Source organism: Equus przewalskii, chromosome 17 (genome assembly GCF_037783145.1).
Source record: "Equus przewalskii isolate Varuska chromosome 17, EquPr2, whole genome shotgun sequence".
Classification (NCBI taxonomy): Eukaryota; Metazoa; Chordata; class Mammalia; order Perissodactyla; family Equidae; genus Equus; species Equus przewalskii.
In genome coordinates, this window is record NC_091847.1 from 17,922,552 (window position 1) to 17,942,738 (window position 20,187).

At 40.1% G+C, this 20,187-nt stretch overlaps 1 protein-coding gene across 6 annotated transcripts in view; it reads left to right on the forward strand.

Moving 5' to 3' along the window:
- MGAT5 (alpha-1,6-mannosylglycoprotein 6-beta-N-acetylglucosaminyltransferase) overlaps positions 1–20,187 on the forward strand; it is a 334,592-nt gene that overhangs the window by 207,987 nt on the left and 106,418 nt on the right. For all 6 annotated transcript variants that reach the window (XM_070581231.1, XM_070581232.1, XM_070581230.1 and 3 more), the window contains 4 exons: positions 258–419; positions 3,762–3,931; positions 7,177–7,311; positions 16,612–16,745. In XM_070581231.1, coding sequence (XP_070437332.1) covers positions 258–419; positions 3,762–3,931; positions 7,177–7,311; positions 16,612–16,745 — 601 coding nt within the window. The remainder of the gene's footprint in view (positions 1–257; positions 420–3,761; positions 3,932–7,176; positions 7,312–16,611; positions 16,746–20,187) is intronic.

Below are 20,187 nucleotides of genomic sequence, written 5' to 3' on the forward strand. Positions count from 1 at the left end.
CTTTGCAATGACTGTGCTGCCTTTCTCAATTTCTAATTTTTTAATGATGTGCCTTATAGGAGATCAGCAGTTGGGGCCTTTTCTTCCGTTTGCAATCCTGGGACTGTAACGTAAAACTGAGCAGCAGACAAGACTCACTTTGAAGCCCTGTATTTAATTGACTATCTCTTTCAAGTTTTGAAATGTCACATCGTGAAGACCATTATGCTTTCTGCCTTTTTATCTTCAATTCATTTTTATTAACTTTCTGTTTCTAGGCGAAAATTCGTAAGGATTTTAATCTTCTCTACAGTATGATGAAAAAGCATGAAGAATTCCGGTGGATGAGACTGCGCATCCGGCGAATGGCTGATGCCTGGATCCAAGCAATCAAGTCCCTGGCAGGGAAGCAGAATCTTGCGACGAGAAAGCGGAAAAAAGTGGGTTTCTAATTAATTCAGTTCGGTTAGATGCCAGTTTTCTTTGAAGATTTGATTTTGCTTGGAAACAAGACTAAGAGAAATGTCATGTCTCAAATGATATTCCCTCAGGGTGAATCTGTTCAGTCTCTTGTACAGCCATTTTTGGGTTTTTCCTTTCCCCAATTACAATCATCTTAACTTAGCAGGGACCAGCACACATGTTTCTTGGGGGAAGCCAAGCAGAATATCTGCCTGTAAAGATTTTCCTTTGAACCATCTGACTGTCACTCTCAGTGGTGTCAGGAAACTTAATCTTCTTTTCTTTACCTGAATAAAACCTTTGAGAACTTCCTGGTACCTCATTGTGATAATTTCATGTTTTTGGTATTTGCCAATTCTGGGCTTTGGGCCACTGGAGAGTTCCATTGCTGCTCTGTTCGGTTGGTGCTTTTGCTTATGTTCTGAGAGAGAGATACTATAAATTAAACTTGAGCCCGTTTGTTTCAAGTTCATGAGGAAATGCTTGGTTAGAAACCTCTAGAATATCCCTGAGCGTGGAAATTCTTATACCCTGTTAGTTAGAGATTAGCTGGCCATGGGTTTAGCTTAACTATTCTGATGATGAACAACTGAGCAAAGTAAACAATCTGTTCCTGTATCTAAAAATAGATTAAAAATGAGTCTGGTAGTCCTAATTCAACTAGTTTGATATCCTCAAACAAGAAAATACAAATACACTGGCAAAACCCCAAATCACAGTTGATGGATCAGTTTTACTTAGATGCCTGGAGTTTATGAGACAGCAGGACTCAACGTCCTGGCACCCTGCGGTCCTCTAGGGAAGAATATGTGGTCTGAGATGTGGGTGGACTGTAAAAAGAAATGAAGAGCATTTCTATGTAATACTGTGGAGTAACGTCCAGGATGTCTTGGTCGGTGAAGAAATGTTAGGTGGAGAATTGTGAAATTTATTTTTAAGGGGAGAGAGAATTGATCTATCTATATCTATATATACATGTATACGTACAGATACACATATATACACACATATATAGCATGTATATAGTATACATATATGCTTCTTGCTTGTTTTTTTTTAAATGGGGTGATAAGCCATAAAATTAAAAATAAAGGAGATGGATGGTGGTGATGGTTGCACAACAATGTGAATGTACTTAACGCCGCTGAACTGCATACTTAAAAATGGTTAATAAGGTAAATTTTGTGTTAAGTGTATTTTACCACAATAAAAAAAAAAAAGGTCAAATAAGGTACAGGAGGGAATAGTATAGAGGCAAGGGGTATAGAAACTAGATTTCTCTGAATATATCTGTCTTTGCAGGTTTGATACTGGAATCATTTTACATAAGTGTAAAAGAAAATTTAATTACCAAAAAAAAGCAATACCTAAAAATCACAAGGAATAGGAAACACATGAACCAACCACATATTCGGTTTTATGCATCTTTCAATATCATTTCTGCTAAATGGTATAAGAGGTTCTTGGAAAAATGGCTGATTAAGGTCTGAGACAGAAGTTGTGCATGATGAGCTTGGAACATCTTGTCATACCAGAGAGCAAAGAAACTAGCAAAGACTACTAGGATTATGTCAGAAGAACATAGGAGCCAAGTTGAATAGCCTCTCACTGGCCAAGATGAGACAGTTTGATCATCAGTAAGAATAGTAACTACAGTTTATTTTGAAACACATCCAATATATTTATATCCATGACTTTATAATGACAATATATATTTTTAAATCCTCATTGGTTATCATTACAGTATACTAGAGAACAAATCTATTATTTTGGAAACTGGTAAAAAAAAGTGGAAAGAATCAAGTATTTACCAGGTGTTTCCTGTGTAAACCGTACTTCAGGGTAACCAAATAGTTGACAACAGGTAGTTTCTCTTGATAGAAGTATTCCTGCTAATAAATGCAGAAGGAATGACAGAATATCACCATTTTGCAACCGCTGATGGATTAATGCATCTAGTTAATGATCATCAGTAGCTGCTAACATCACAGAGCAGAGACACACAGATATTATTCCCACCAATGGAAGTACCCAGCGCCACCTATGAAGTAGTATTGCCAAAAAAAGTAAATATGAATATGATCATGTCTGCAGATCTAATTACTAATTTACCATAAGCACAGGGGACAGAAGAATCTATAATATAATCAACAAAATCCAGAATGTGAGAGTCTCTGCTGGAAATACAACCCAATTTCTTTGTAATTTGATAAATTACAGGCTCCTCCTTCCCTAAAAAAAAGGATAATCGGAGACTAGTATAAGTTAAAGAAGGCTAAGAGATATATAGGTAGTTATAATTTATGCACTTTGACTTCTGACTCGAACAACTGTACTTAAAAAAAAGAATCAGGGGCAGTTGAGGGAAATGTAAACCTTAACTGGATTTTGGATGATATTAAGGAATTAAGAGCTATTTTAGGAGGGATAGTGATGTTATGGTTATTTATCTATTTATTTATTTTTGAGGAAGATTAGCCCTGAGCTAGCATCTGCTGCCAATCTTCCTCTTTTTGCTGAGGAAGACTGTCCCTGAGCTAACATCCGTGCCCATCTTCCTCTGTTTTATATTTTATATGTGGGACGCCTGCCACAACATGGCTTGATAAGCCGTGCGTAGGTCTGTGCCCGGGATCTGAACTGGCGAACCCCTGGCTGCCGAGGTAGAACGTGTGAACTTAACTGCTGCACCACTGGGCCGGCCCCATTTTTAAATACGGTTATGTTTTTAAAATATTTATGTCTTTTAGAGATACACCCTGAAATATTTACAGAGGAAAGGATGTGATGTCTAGGATTTGCTTCCAGATAAGCTGGAGGAGTTGGGAGAAAATGAGAGGTTTAGATTAAATAAGATTTGTCATAAGTTAACGGTTGTTGAAGTTACATGATGACTACATTGGAATTGACTATATTGTCATGTCTGCTTTTGTATGTGTTTGAAATTTTCGCTGTTAAAAGCTTAAAAACATTCCAGCTGTGGAAAAAACCTCAATATTGTTAAAAGATATTTTATTGTCCTGGCTTACTCTCCCTTAAAATCTGACTTTCCAAATATCTCCCGCTTTTTAAAAGCAGGATTATCTGTTTATAACTCATGCTCATAACTGTCCCAAGGGAAGTAATGACTTTTTTCCTCTAAAACAACAATGAAAAATCATTTCCTTTCTTTCTTTTTACCTTCTAGAAAAACTGCTTACCCCACATTGAGAACGTAAACATGCCTTTAGAATTGGTTGATGGGTTTTTGGTATGTGACTGAGGAGTTTGTCCTTGGTTCAATGGGAATCAGTAAATGCCCCTTCTTTGCTTTTTTTCAGGTCCTTGTGCACCTGGGACTCCTGACGAAGGAATCTGGATTTAAGATTGCAGAGACAGCTTTCAGCGGTGGCCCTCTTGGTGAATTAGTTCAGTGGAGTGATTTAATTACATCTCTGTACTTACTGGGCCATGACATTAGGATTTCAGCTTCACTGGCTGAGCTCAAGGAGTAAGGAGATTACTTTTCAATTTTAAAATCACAATACAAAAAAGAAATTGTAAACTCTTAAAGCCCTCTATTAGTGTGTAATTTCTTGTGGAGGCAAATGAAAGTGATAATTCACTAAACAGGAGATAAGAAGATTATTTTCAGGAGCTAAATACATACAGTGTGAAAAGGATAATATGTTTTCATTGTATCGACAGGCTCCAGAGGCTTCATAAATGAATGCCAGAAAATTCAAACTAAGGAGCTTATTCTTTGCTATTACAGGTGCTTCCAACATCTGCAGCGCAAAACATTATTGACTTTCCTACTTCCCTGTCTCTTGCTGAAATTCATACCATTCCCTACTCAACATCCAGCTTTCCAAATCTTAAGACAGGGCAGGTTCCTGTTGACAATTTAATTTGGATAGAATGAATTTCCTGAAAGCCCTGATCCCATCCTTTTTCAATTAGCCAACTTTCAACTCTGGGTCTGTTAACTCTACCTGGGTTTTCTGTTTCACTCAAGTTTACTTGGAGCTCCAGCCCTCTCTTAATCCCTTTTAGGTTCACACAGCTGGCTAAGCAGGAATACTTAGATCCTCTTCACTCCTTTTGGATAACTGCCCACGGAGACTTTCCACCCAACAGCCAAGGTGGCATGGTGCAATATGTCAAATGTTCCAGAAGAAATACCTTGAATGAACATTCAGTAGATGGAAAGGGTGTTAATACAATATATGTCCTACCCTATTCCATCTTTATTGTCTAAGACATTGATGGCCAGAGAGGTCACTTGTGTTAGGTATGAGGTCTGTACCCGATTATGGCAGTGTTGAGAGGAAAGCAATAATATCAGTAAGATAATATCGGCTATCGTTTGTTAAATGATTTCAGTATGCCAAAACTGCAATAAGGGCTTGAGTTACAACAGTAGGATCAACAATTATGACGACTATAATATTGACAATGACTATTAACAGCTAACATTTGTTGAGCACTTACTGTGCATCAAATACTAAGCATTTTCCATGTTTTATCTTTAGTCCTTAGCACAAACCTGGAAGTAGGTGCTGTTGTTTCCTGCATTTAAAGATGAGGAAACTGAGTTTCAAGCCAAAAATGAGTTGTTCAAGGTCACAGGGAGAATATGTGGGAAAGGCAGAGTTTGAGCCCGCTGTCTGTCTGACTTCACAGCCTGTGCTCTTGACCACAGTACTAGATTGCTCCTTTCAGATCTGGATTAACCTCAGGTCTTCTGAGCCCTTAATCACCACCCTTGTCCTTTTGCATCCTGCCTCCTGTGGCCTTCCTCCTGCTTGCTTTACAGCACGTTGGATACACAGCCTATGAAGTGGATACAGTCGGACTTTAGCAGTCATTCTTCCAGTGCCTCCTCTGGGCTGGTTCTTGCTATGGGATATGCAGAGATGACCTGCATGTGGTCAAGAAGATGCCAATCTTTTGCTAATTACAACTGATACATTGCATAATAATTACATTAATTGCAATGTGATTAGTACTAATTGAGGTGTGGGTGCCAAAAATGTAAGCACAGGCAGTGCAGAGGCTGTGCATATTGTTCACCACTGTGTGTTCAGCACCTAGAACAGTACCTGGCACACAGTGGGTGCTCATAACTACTTAACGAATGTGTGAAGGGATGAGTGGATGGGTGAGTAGGTAAATAGAGGGAGTTCTGTTGGTGCACCAGGGACATTACTTTCTAGGGAGGTCAGGAGAGGCTTATTAGGAGTCTGTCGGGCATAGACTTAATTTAGTGGTCAAGAGGAAGGGTGTAGAGGTTTTTAAGCACTGGTGACAGGGCCTGATATGTTTTATTTAAGATAAGCATGGAAGCAACATAGAGCAGGGGTTCTCAAACATACCTGCACATTAGAATCACCTGGGGATTTTTGTTTTAAGCTCCCCAAAGCCCAGACCATATCCCAGACTAATTAACTCACAATCTTTGGGGACAGGATGTAGGCATAAATATCTGTTGATACTTCCAGGTAGTTCCATTGCACAGACAAGTTTGAGAACCACTGAAAACAAGGCGGAGCAGGAGTCAGCAAACAGTGGCTTAGTGGGCCAAATCTAGTCCTCTGCCTGTTTTTGTTAATGATGTTTCATGGGAACACAGCCACACCTGTTGTTTATGTATTATCTGTGACCACTGTCGTTCTGCAACAGCAGAGTTGAGTAGTTGCAACAGAGAACGTGTGGTCTGCAAAGATGAAAGTATTGAAAGTATTTACTATCTGGCCCTTTACAGAAAACATTTTCAAATTCTTGGGAACAAATTGGTTATATGGAACCTAGCCCTTCCAGAAGCACAGAAGAGAAAGGTGCCTGAATCAGTGGCAGGATGGAGCTATAGAGCAGAGTCCTGTTTATGATGCTTGTTCTCTGAAGTAGAATGTCCATCATGTGGGGAAGGATTGTTAGGGGTGTGAGCAGGGAGGAAAGGCATCAGTGATGCTCAATTTCTGGGTGAGTGGACATACTGTTAGCAGTTCTTTATTCCCACCTGTGAAGTTGGCATATGATCAAGTATGTTGGCTCTCTTTGAGTACACGGGTATGTTTAGACGGATGGATGGATGGGAGGAAGGAAAATGAAAACGTGTAAACTGTAGTGCCAGTTCTGTAATAGTCTAGTCAGAAGGAAAAAATTTACATAAGAGAAAAAGTTAGGAAACAGTATAAGACAATATAGAAAGAAGTTTGTAGAAGCTAGAAATGGAAGACATTTAGGAGGTCAGTAAGGACTGGACTAATGACAGACTGGGAGAAACTAAGGGTCACTGAGTATCTGTAAACCTTAGACACTTTCTATTCAATACCTCCTTTAACCACCTGAAGAATCTGAGAGTTTGCTCTCTTATCATCTTCTCTGTGTCCAGTTCTGTTTTGTTGTGTTTTTTTTTTTTTCTTTTTGAGGGTGAGGAAAGATTCAGAGAGAGTGAGTAACTTGTCTAAGATCTCACAGCTGTTAGATAGTGAAGATAGAATCAGACACAGATCTTCCTTGGTTTCAAAGGCTGTGTTTGCATGCTACCATTTACTTTTGCAAGAGTCGAAATCAGTGCTCTGGCTGGGCCTTGGAGGATGGGCAGAATTTGGATAGGCAGTGGATTGGGAATGGCCATGCCATCCTCTCCGGTAAGGTTTCTTGGAATGTTTATTTGCCTATTAAAGTTGGTAAGTGTAGTACCTTGCAGTAAATTGTTTTCTTTTGTTGTCTTTTCTGTCCTTTCTCTAGAATAATGAAGAAGGTTGTGGGAAACCGATCTGGCTGCCCAACTGTAGGAGACAGAATTGTTGAGCTCATTTATATTGATATTGTGGGACTCGCTCAATTCAAGAAAACTCTGGGACCATCCTGGGTTCATTACCAGTAAGTGCACCTGCAGTTCTGAAGTTTTTAGAGCTTTTTATTTTTTAAAAAAGGTTACATGGTTGCAGGTAGGAAAAAGCTATCAAATATTATCTTTTGAACTATGTGGAGTGTATTTCTCATTCCTAATTGAAATTCATATTCTCCACAGTAACTTTTTACTTTCAAGCGCTGTTCATTATTTTCGTTGATTTCTTTTAAGAATAGAAAACAAGTGTCCAGCCTCCTTTTTGCCTTCCCTAATACTTGTTAGCATTCCTCTCTCAGTATGCCTACACCAATCTCATCTGTCTAATTAAGTAACAATTTTGGTAAAGTACGGACAGTGTCGTTTCTTGTGTTCCTTACGTTTGAGATGGTGACTCATTTCTTGTCCCCATTCCCTCATCAGTATTCTTGTCATTTTTTGGAAGAGAAAGCTGGCAATACCTTGTCTGGAAGCTGGGATCCTACACTTTTTTAAAAAAATTTTTTATTGAGTTAATGATAGGTTACAAGCTTGTGAAATTTCAGTTGTACATTATTGTTTGTCAGTCGTGTTGTAGGTGCAGCCTTTCACCCTTTGTGCCCATATATCCGACAGAGGCTTAGTATCCATAATATATAAAGAACTCACACAAGTCAACAACAAAAAATTAAACAACCCAATCAAAAAATGGGCAGGAGACATGAACAGACATTTCTCCAAAGAAGATATATAGATGGCCAATAGGCACATGAAAAGATGTTCATCATCGCTGATCATCAGGGAAATGCAAATTAAAACTACACTAAGATATCACCTTACACCCATTAGAATGACGAAAATAGCTAAAACAAATAGTAACAAATGTTGGAGAGGTTGTGGAGAAAAAAGAACCCTCATACACTGCTGGTAGGAATGCAAACTGGTGCAGCCACTATGGAAAACAGTATGGAGATTCCTCAAAAAATTAAAAAGAGAACTACCATATGATCCAGCTATCCCACTACTGGGTATTTATCCAAAGAGCTTGAAGTCAGCAATCCCAAAAGTCCTATGCATCCCAATGTTTATTGCAGCACTATTTACAATAGCCAAGACGTGGAAGCAACCTAAGTGCCCATCAACAGATGAATGGGTAAAGAAGATGTGGTATATATATACAATGGAATACTACTCAGCTGTAAAAAAACAAAATCGTCCCATTTGCAACAACATGGATGGACCTTGAGGGAAGCCTCGTGCTTAGTGTGACTACAGTGCATGTGTCACTCTGTGCACAGTCTGTATTATTTAGCAGAAGAGCTCACTGTTTCCCTGGGTGTGACTTTGGGACCATGATTAGTATTTGAAACGACTTTACATGGTACACAAGCCTGTCACTGTCATTGAATTATATAATGAAGTTTATTGATCTTTCGATTTTGTTTGTCTTCCTGAAAGACCTTAGTTTGGTGCTCTAGAGCTCCAACACTTCTTTGAACATTTGCATGCATTTTTAACAAAATAGGAGTAGCTGTACGTCTCAGACTTCAGCAGGCAAAAGTATCTACTTTGAATTTAATAATACTTTTTCAAGAAGAGTAGTATGCTTTTTTTTAATCTTCCATTTATTGCAGCTGATACTGGCTTTTATTTATGGTTTATAAAAGTTTCCGATAAATTTAAATAAACATTTTATTTAATGGTGTCAATGGTACATAAACTTAATCATGAATTTAGTACCAATTTTACCAACTAATAGTAAATATTGACCTACAGTTTGAATGAACTTCCTAAAAGAACACACTTGAAAATCTTACAATTAGCACAACGTGGAAATCCTTCCATGTGTTTCTTTTCTGTTGTTATTGGGTAAAGAGATTTTTTGATGTGTTCTCCTAACTCAACCAATAAATGAGTCCTTGATGGCCAGAACTAGGTTTCTCCACTTTATGTTAGCTTATACTTTAATATTATTTAATGTCCAAGGTTATATCAGATTGAAAGTGTTTTAGAAATTCAAATGAAATGAAAATTCAAAATATTAAGAATCTTCTCCAAAACACAGAGGGGAAAAACGCCCATTTTGTAGAATTTCCTTGCAATTTTCTTTCCAGTAGCACTGATTTTCTCACTGGGCAATGAAACGCTCATGGGCAGAGAAAGGGGATTGATCGAGAAGAGACTTTGCACTTTTCATTTCCTTCTCAATATAGTCTCATAAAAAAGCAAAACAAAAATCTTGTTTGGGGCCAGGATAGCATTCTACCTTCTGCATCAGATTTTTTCTGCTTTTTAGTTGTTTTTTTTCCCTGAAATCTTCACGAATCACAGGCCATCACGTTTTTTCTCAGTTATGTAGAAGTAACCATCTTTATTCTTGGTTACTAAGCCATGTAAGCAAACAAACTTTTTCTTTTTCTTCTTAACTACAGTGCCAAAAAAAGAAGGAAAGGCAGAGCTGTTGTTCCCTGGCATTTTGTGATTGGCTGGCATCTGATAAATGTGCAAAAGCAACTGGGCATTATGGGCATCTCCAGACTCACATATCCTCACCATTAAGAAGGGCTATTTGGATGGAAAAATATTCTCAGTGGTAGTGTTTAGGTCAATTAAAAAAGGACAATTTCATTATTAAAATGGTTACCGTTGATTGCTGTTTGATTCCTGTTGGGTGAAAAGGCACCATCTCAGAGGGGGTTTTATGACAGTGTAATGTTTATCCCTCCTTTCTGTCATAAATCATCTACGGTGGTGATATTAGCTAGTTAGTGACTCTGTGTCAGCGATATGGCAGGAAATCTGTAGTATGTTAGCCCTGCCATCTTTATGTTGTGATGAAGTTAAGATTTCATCAAAAGGCCGAGCAGGTCCTCTGGAAAGTTTCTTGCCCATTTCTTCCCCTTTTGAAGATTAGAAATTTTCAGGGCTCTCTGTATTCATATCGGTAAATGGTATGAATTCCATTAAATGTAAAGTTATCATCTGATCTTTCATTTAGGAGCAAACCCTTGAGTCCTGTTGAACTTGGAAAAATATGTCTAAATTCTGTATAATTCATGTCTGGACCCAGGAAATTCAGTTAAACATATATTAAATACTTACATGCACTAGTATACTGCTGGGTACTGCAAACTCATACTCACTTTGCTTCAGATGAGGTCTTAGCTGCGCGTTGAGGACACACAGGAAAGTGAGATAAAAATAGCCCAAGATATATACCATGTTTTACATCAAACTCCAAATTAGAAAGTAGGTCCTGACAAGGAGGTTGTGAGCATCCATCCCGTAATAGTGTGGCTTAGAGCACAGAAAATGTTCCAGGAGTCATTTGGCATTGCTGTAGTGACTTCTGTTAGGAGGAGGGCAGCTGCCGTGGGCAGCAAGGCAAATATCTTTTTAAGTCTTCAGTCTGTTCCTGATGCTCCAGACACAGAAAAGACATTAGAGCAACGGCATAAATATTAACATCGCAAACACAGTTCCAAAGCACGCAGACGTTGAAAGTGATTGAAGAAGGAAAACTATAATGTTGAGCCTCCCGTAGACAGAGATCAGTCCCCTGCCTCTGGTTTATAAAACCAACCCAGATAAGCTAAAAAGTAGTTCCCAAACCAAAGCTTCACCTATAAGGATGTGGAATTACAAGTTTCTGAGACATGCGGTCATTTTTGTTTTGTAGCCTTCTGTCGGGCAGAAGCCCAGAGTCACGTGGCTTACATCTAGGCACCGTGTAAAAGGTCCAAGCTTTCAAGAGTTTGGCTCCTACCAGGCAGCTTTACCCATCAGGGTTTGTTTTAATTATCTAAATTAAAAATAACACTAGTAAAACTCCAAGTTAAAAATAGTCACAAACCAAAGCTGGAGAGGAATATAGTCTGTCAGAGTCCATTAATAAATAAGTGGAAGGGGCTGGAGCCTTTAAGGCAAAGGTTCCTTATGAGGAGGGCTGCCTTTTCTCCTGCTGTGCCTGCAGAGCTGTAATCTTTGAATCTCAGCTCTGGTCCTCTGGCAGGAGCTGAACCTCGCACAGCCCCACCTGGCAGTGTGTGTCCCTCCTTCTCCTCCTGCCTCCTGTCACAGCGACCTTCTGCAGAGCTGCCGCTGTCATCCCTGCTGCTTTCAGAACACTGCCATCTTTCTCAGAAGAAAATACACTGGCTCCAACCAGTTGCTTTTATACCTTATTTTAAAATATGAGTTAGAGTTAATTAATAGGAGTTTTTAAATTGAGTTTTTAATTCAGTTAAGAGTTTTTAAATGTTAAGCTATATTTAAAAAAATAAGTTAGGGCTGGCCCAGTGGCATAGTGGTTGAGTTCTCACACTCTGCTTCAGTAGCCTGGGTTTGTGGGTTCGGATCCCAGCCACGGACCTACACACCATTTGTCAAGCCAGCTGTGGTGGCATCCCACATACAAATTAGAGGAAGATTGGCACAGATGTTAGCTCAGCAACAATCATCCTCAAGCAAAAAGAGGAAGATTAGCAACAGATGTTAGCTCACAGCCAATCTTCCCCACCAAATAAATAAATAAGTTAAATGGAAATGTTTTTTATTAAGAGAAAAGGAATGCAGAGTTATTCGAAGAGCAGGTAAAACACGATTGGTCATTTCCTTGGGTCCCTAGCTTTCTTTTTCCTGGACTGTGGGCTCCATTTCTGTCCTCCTGTCGGCTGTGAGACTGAAGACATGTTCTTGGTGTATTGTGAAAATTGCTCCTGTGATGATAGCACATTTGTTGAACGCCAGACGGAAATCCCGACAAGGAAACTCTCTCTTTGGCCAGCTTGTATTTCACTTGGTGGTCATGGCCCTCCCCTCTTCCGCCCTGCCTTCCCTCTTTCTTTCTCCTCTTCCTTGTCTAGACAGAGAGTGGTCATCTCTGATGAGAAAATCATTATGCTAAAATGCTAATTTACCATTACTCTTCCCGGGAAATCCCATCTGGTGTTAGGACTTTTTTCTAAACTTCACATTGACATAAAAATTAAAAAGTTGGAAGAATGACTTCTTAATAGTAGAAAAAGGAAGAAAGAAACTGAGCCAGATACTTGAAACTCATTGCTAGCATCTGATTCTAAAATGAGGGCTTTAATCTTTACTTACTTTTATGTTTGTTGGTCCACTAAGAGCCATTCAGAAGTATAATAGAGCAATTTTTATCAGCTACTCACAAGCCAAATTTCCATCAATGTTTTAAGAAGGAGTGATGAAATAAATGTAACCAAAATCAGTAAATTCTGTTTGAGGATTGATTCCTTTCCTCCGGTTGCTGGTTCTTTGTGTCGTCTAAAGCAGTGCTCCGCAGGCCCTTTCTGTAAAGCGCCAGATAGTAAATGTTTTAGGCTTTGCAGGTCATATGGTATGTTGCAGCTACTGAGCTCCCTTGTTATTGTGTAAAAGCAGCTGCAGACAAAATGTAAACAACTGAATGTGGCTGTGTCAAATAAAACTTTATTTTTGAACACTATAAATTGAATTTCATAGAATTTTCATGTCACAAAATATTCTTTTTATTTTTTTAACCATTTAAAAATAGATCTTTTGCCCATTTTTCAATTGGGTTGTTAGACTTTTTGTTTTTGAGATGTATAAGTTCTTTGTATATTTTGGGGTTTTTTCTTGAGGAAGATTAGCCCTGAGCTAACTGCCGCCAATCCTCCTCTGTTTGCTGAGGAAGACTGGCCTGAGCTACCATCCGTGCCCATCTTCCTCTACTTTATATGTGGGACGCCTACCACAGCATGGCTTGACAAACAGTGCCATATCTACACCCGGGATCTGAACTGGTAAACCCCAGGCCGCTGAAGCAGAACACGCGCACTTAACCGTTGCACCACTGGGCTTGCCCCTCTTTGTGTATTTTGGATATTAACTCCTTGTCAGATACATGGTTTGCAAATATCTTCCCCCAATTGGTAGGTTTTTTTCATTTTGTTGATGGTTTCCTTTGCTGTGCAGAAGGTTTTTAGTTTGATGTAGTCCCATCTGTTCCTTTTTTCTTTTGTTTCCATTGCCCAGTCAGACATGGTACTTCAAAATATGCTGCTAGGGCCAGTGTTGAAGAGTGTACTGCCTATGTTTTCTTCTAGAAGTTTAATGGTTCTAGGTCTTACATTCAAGTCTTTAATCCATTTTGAGTTACTTTTTGTGTATGGTGTAAGATAATGGTCTACTTTCGTTCTTTTGCGTGTGGCTGTCCAGTTTTCCCAACCCCATTTATTGAAGAGACTTCCCTTTCTCCATTGTCTGTTCTTGGCTCCTTTGTCAAATATTAGCTATCCATAGATGTGTGGGTTTACTTCTGGGCTCTCAATTCTATTCCATTGATCTGTGTGTCTGTTTTTGTGCCAGTACCATGCTGTTTTGGTTACTATGGCTTTGTAGTATATTTTGAAATCAGGGAGTGAGATACCTCCAGCTTTGTTCTTTTATCTCAGGGTTCCTTTGGTTATTCAGGGTCTTTTGTTGTTCCATATAACTTTTAGGATTCTTTGTTCTATTTCTGTGAAAAATTTTGTTGGAACTCTGATAGGGATTGCGTTGAATCTGTAGATTGCTTTAGGAAATATGCACATTTTAATTATGTTAATTCTTGCAATCCAAGAGCACAGAATATCTTTCTATTTCTTTGTGTTTTCTTCAGTTTCTTTCAACCATGTTTTATAGTTTTCGGTGTACAGATCTTTCACCTCTCTGGTTAAGTTTATTCCTAGGTATTTGATTCTTTTTGTTGCAATTCTAAGTGGGATTGTATTCTTAATTTCTCTTTCTGCTACTTCATTGTTAGTGTATAGACACTCAACTGATTTTTGTATGTTGATTTTTATATCCTGCAACTTGACTGTATTCATTTATTATTTCTAAAAGTTTTTTAGTGGATTCTTTAGGGTTTTCTATATATAAAATCATGTCATCTGAAAATAGTGACAGTTTCACTTCTTCCTTTCCACTTTGGATCCCTTTTGTTTCTTTTTCTTGCCTGATTGCTCTGGCTAAGACATCCAATGCTGTGGTGGAACAAGAGTGGTGGAAGTAGGAATCCTTGTCTGGTTCCTGTTCTTAGAGGGATGGCTTTCAGTTTTTCTTCGTTGAGAATGATAGTAGCTGTGGGTTTGTCATATATGGCCTTTATTATGTTGAGGTACTTTCTTTCTATACCCTTTTTATTCAGAGTTTTTGTCATAAATGGATGCTGTATCAGACATTTCTCCGAAGAAGATATACAGATGGCCAACAGGTGCAGGAAAGGTGTTCAGCATCATTAACTATCAGGGAAGTGCAAATTAAAGCTACAATGAGATATCACCTCACTCCCATCAGAATGGCTATAATTAACAAGACAGTAAACACAATAAATGTTGGAGAGGATGTGGAGAGATGAGAACCCTCATATACTGCTGGTAGGAGTGCAAATTGGTGCAGCCACTAAAGAGAGCAGTATGGAGATTCCTCAAAAAATTAAGAATAGATCTATCATATTATCCAGCTATTCCACTGCTGAGTATTTATCCAAAGAACATGAAAACATGAATGTGTAAAGATACATGCACCCCTATGTTCACTGCAGCATTAATCACTCTAGCCAAGACTTGGAAGCAGCCTAGGTGCCCATCAAAGGACGAATGGATAAAGATGATGTAGTATATATGCACAATGGAATACTCCTCAGCCATAAGAAACGATGAAATCCAGCTATTTGTGATAACATGGTTGGACCTCAAGGGTATTATGCTAAGTGAAATAAGTCAGAAGGAGAAAGTCAAATACCATATGATCTCCCTCATAAGTAGAAGATAAAAACAATGACAATCAATCACATAAAGACAGAGACTGGATTGGTGGTTAACAGAGGGGAAGCGGGGGAGGGAGGAGGGCAAAAGGGGTGATTAGGCACACATGTGAGGTGATGGATTATAATTAGTCTTTGGGTGGTGAACATGATGTAATCTACGCAGAAATTGAAATGTATAATGATGTACACCTGAAATTTATATCATGTTATAAACCAATGTTACTGCAATAAAAAAATTTAAAATAAAATATATTTAAAAATACAAAGATCATTCTTAGCTTATAGGTCATATAAAAATTGGTGTAGAATGGTTTTGACCGATCTCGTTCTAAGGCTTTGGTGGAAAAGCCAAATGACACGTCTTTCAGTTTCACTTCTTCAGGCTCTGGGAGAAAGCAATAATGTTCCTTTACCATCAAATACATAAAAGTCACCACTGCCTATTGAGCGGGATTCTAAGCTTTACCTAAAATCAATCACATACTCTAGTTAGTTGATGAAACTGTTGAATGGTTGTTGAAAGAGATAAGGCATGCCATGTGTTTTAAGCAGAATAAGACCTCCATCTTAGTCTGTTTGGACTGCTATAGCAAAATACCACGTCCTGAGAAGCTTATAAACAGCAAACATGTGTTGCACGCGGTTCTGGATGCTGAAGTCCAAGATCAGAGTGGCTGCATGGTTGAGTGAGGGCTCTCTTCCAGGTCTCCGTCTTCTCTTGTGCCCCTCACATGATGGAAGGGGCTAGGGAGCTCTGTGGGAGATTTTTTTTTTTTTTTTTTTGGTGAGGAAGATTCGCCCTGAGGTAACATCTGTTGTCACTCATCCTCTTTTTTTTCTTTTGCTTGAGGTAGATTGTCACTGAGCTACCATCTTTGCCAATCTTCCTCTATTTTATATGTGAGATGCCTCCACAGCATGGCTGATAAGTGGAGTAGGTCTGCGCCCAGGATCCGAACCCATGAACCTGGGTCACCAAAGCAGAACTTTAACCACTGGGCCATGGGGCCAGCCCCTGGGGTATCTTTTATCAGGGCACTAATCCCTTGGGCCTCCACCTTCATTACCTGACCACCTCCCAGAGGCCACACCTCCTAATACCATCACCTTGGCAGATAAGGATTTCAACATATGAAATTTGGGAGGACATAAACATTCAGACAACCTCTAAAAATGGTAGTTCTTCGTGTCTTCCACAGTTGTTCATTGGGCAACGCAGTATGCTCTGCCCTGGCTAGGAGTACAGCCGTGAACATGGCAGTCCACGATTTCAGCTTTCACGGAACGTTGTATTTCACTGATATTTGAGCGATCTCTGTGATTAGTCAACTAACCTGAAGCAAATCCTATCTGCTGGGTGATGGCCCAGACTCTGAAGTCACAGTGGAGATGTTTGGTATCCAAGCTATGCTCAAACCTCTCACTTCCTGCCCAGTAGCGTTTCTAATTAAAAGTGATTTGTCCATGTTTGGTAGTCCTGAAGGAGGGGTTAAAGCTTTTCCCTTTTGAACTGTGGGGTCAAGGTTGTAGCTTTACCCACCATGCTTTCTTCTTTCAGGTGCATGCTCCGAGTTCTGGACTCATTCGGAACCGAGCCAGAGTTTAACCATGCTAACTACGCCCAGTCTAAAGGCCACAAGACCCCATGGGGAAAGTGGAATCTGAACCCACAGCAGTTTTATACCATGTTCCGTGAGTATTCGTACTTCACCGTGCTTTGCAGAATGCCGCCAAAGACAGATGGGAAAAGCAACGGCCTGGCCATGCATTTGGGGTTATGATTCTCAGGGCCCTTATAGCTGTAGAAATGTGTGCTTTTGAACCTTGCCCTTGGGAATAACTGAATTTTTTTTTAATTGGAATTGAAAGGCCATGTGAGCATTTTGTGAAAAGCCTTAGAAGTGTTCTGGAAATCAATGTTCAGTATGAAATATCTATCACCAGAACCCGTTTGCGAGAAGACTTTGGGCCGACTTTGGATTGGCAGGCGCTACGCACGTTTCATGCCACACAGATGCTGCTTAGGGTCCACTTGATTACTGATGAGGAATGAGGTCTTCCATGTCCATACATTTTCCAAATAATTAAATCTTAGTCTCTTAAGCATCAAACTTTGTAGAGGAAAAAGTTGGCCTTTTTCAAATGGAACTATTTTAAACTCTGTTTCACACTTTCCTGACTTCTTAAACTCTGGGTGCAGAAGGAAATCACCTTCTCTTGCTCATGCGATGTTGTTGTCACCGATGGCAGTGACTGTTTTATGGCGTGATGCAGTGGGCACACTCAAAGCTGATGCCCTGCCCCACCCCAGCTCTAGGTTCTCGGCGTTTTTCTGTTTCTGTAGGGTTCTTTGCCTACGTTCACAATTTCTTCACTGCTGCTATCAGATCACCTGCCTTGAGCCTCATTTCATTTATAATTTGCTGAGGACTGTGAAGCCAAACACCAAATTTGGCAGTGTTCATGCCAAAGATAACTATATTGTGTAAGTCACTGGACCTTGGGGATGAGGTGAAGTCCTGTTGTGGAAATGATAGCCCACATGAGTTAAACAGTTCATTTGGATGCTAAGGGTGGAGAATTCCCATTTTCCTAAATTATCAGAATGATTTTAAATCCAGAAATTTCGATCTTAGGATTAATCAGAGATGTGAATCTGTTTGCTTTGTTGAGCTAAGACCCAAGGGACCCCTGCCCTGCCTTTTCCCATGTGGTGGCCCCTACTCCTTGTATGCAGCCGCCTGGAGATGACCTTTTTCTCAAGTTCACTAAATGAGACATCGAGCACATTGGCCCAATCCTTAGGTGTAAGGTTTGAGAAGGGAGAATTAAGAAGGGCTATGGCCTGGGGCTGGCCCCGTGGCCAAGCGGTTAAGTTCGCGCACTCCGCTGCAGGCGGCCCATTGTTTCGTTGGTTCGAATCCTGGGCGCGGACATGGCACTGCTTATCAAACCACACTGAGGCAGCATCCCACATGCCACAACTAGAAGGACCCACAACGAAGAATATACAACTATGTACTGGGGGGCTTTGGAGAGATAAAGGAGAAAATAAAATCTTTAAAAAAAAAAAAAAGAAAAAAAAGAAGGGCTATGGTCGATGGGGGAGTGATTTTAAAAATCAGCTTGGGGGCCGGCCTGGTGGCACAGCGGTTAAGTTCTCACGTTCCGCTTCCGCAGCCTGGGGTTCGCCAGTTTGGATCCCAGGTGTAGACATGGCACTGTTTGTCAAGCCATGCTGTGGTAGGCGTCCCACATATAAAGTAGAGGAAGATGGGCATGGATGTTAGCTCAGGGCCGGTCTTCCTCAGCAAAAAGAGGCGGATTGGCAGCAGTTAGCTCAGGGCTAATCTTCCAAAAAAAAAAAAAAAAATCAGCTCGTGTTTAAATCTTGTTTTTAGCTCAGATTTGTGCATGTGCGCTATATGCATCGTAAACATTATTATTGTTCCTAGAGCTGTATCATCCTGCTGTTGCAACCTGTCCCTTGGGCACGGTTCAGAGAACACACTCATATATGGCGTGTGAGGTGACAGATGGCTGGGCAGCATGGCGAGGCATGGTCAGAGTTGGCCTTTGGTTTGACTTTGCTGGGTAACTTTGACGGTTGGGATGAGCTGGTACAAAATGGCCTAGGACGTGACCCCTGTGTTACATCAAATGAAATAGAATGTCAGCTCTGTCCAAAGTGGCCTAAACTGACTGACTGATGTGGTATGTGTGTGCGTTCCATGACATGGTATTTACCTATATCCAGTGAGTAAAAACAGGAGCCCTTTCCAGATAGTATGAAGTTCTTTCTTAGAGTGTTGGAATTCAGAATCCCAAAAAGCCTGTTTTGTTCTCCTCAGATAGAGGATTTCAGCAGTGTTGGTTGATTGAATTGAAAGAAATCGACTGTTTAAAATGTAACTAAAGATGAAAACATGGGTTAATTCCTATTAACCTGGGACAGGGATAAGTTTCCTAACGACTCAGAATTCAGAATCAGGGGGTAAAGTTGATACATTTGGCTACCTTTTAAAAAAAACCAGCTGTATGTCAAAAATAACAACAAATAACACTCTAAGCGAGTTCTACCACAGAGGGTTAATATCACTAATATATAAAGAGCTTCTAAAATTGAGAAGGAAAAGTTCCACAATCCGATAGGAAAATGGCGAAAGCTATTACCGGTTCTGAGGAAAAAGCAATTTATTACCACAAACATATGAAAACATGTTAACCTCACTCACGATGAGAAGAATACATTTTAAAATGGCGCCAAGATCCCATGTCCCGGATATCAGATTGGCCCACGTCTGAAAGTTTGCTGGCAAAGCTATTCCATTGGTGAGGCTCAGGGGAACCAGTCTGTTCCCATCCTAGTGGTGAGAATGCAGTGTGGTACTACCGCTGTGAGAGGGTATTTGTCACAGTCTGGCAAAACTACCTGTGCATCTTTCCTTTGACTGAGCAAATCACATCTAGGAATCTATCCCAAAGATGCATGAGCAACAATAAGAAATGCCACATGTGCAAGGCCATTTATGGTGGCCCTATTTGTAAAAGGAAAAGACTGGAAATAACGCTAGTGTTCCTAATAGGGGACTGAGTGAAGAGCGTGGTTCACTGATGGAGTGAAGTACTGAGTAGCTGTGCAGGGATGAGGAAGGTCTCCTTCTCTGGAGGGAGATAGCTAGAATATGGTAAGGGATAGAAACCAAGGTGCATGGGGCCAGCCCCATGGCCTGGTGGTTGAGTTCAGCACACTTTGCTTCAGCAGCCTGGGTTCAATTCCTAGGCGCAGACCTACACCACTTGTCAGTGGCTATGCTGTGGCAGCAACCTGCGTACAAAAGGAAGGAAGATTGACACAGATGTTAGCTCAGGGCGAATCTTCCTCAACAACAACAACAAACAAAAGCAAAAACAAAACCCCAAGGCGCAGGGCAGTGTGAAGAGCTACTCCTTTCTGTATGAGAAAAGTACGGAGGAGGAACACGTGTGTATGATGGTGTATATAAATTTGCTTGTATTTTCAAAGAAACACTGGAAGAAAGAAATAACAAGCTGATGAAAATGATTAGCATTGGAGGAGGGGTGTGCAGGGACGGGGGTAGAAAGTAGACGTCTCTTGATGTCTCTGAACCTT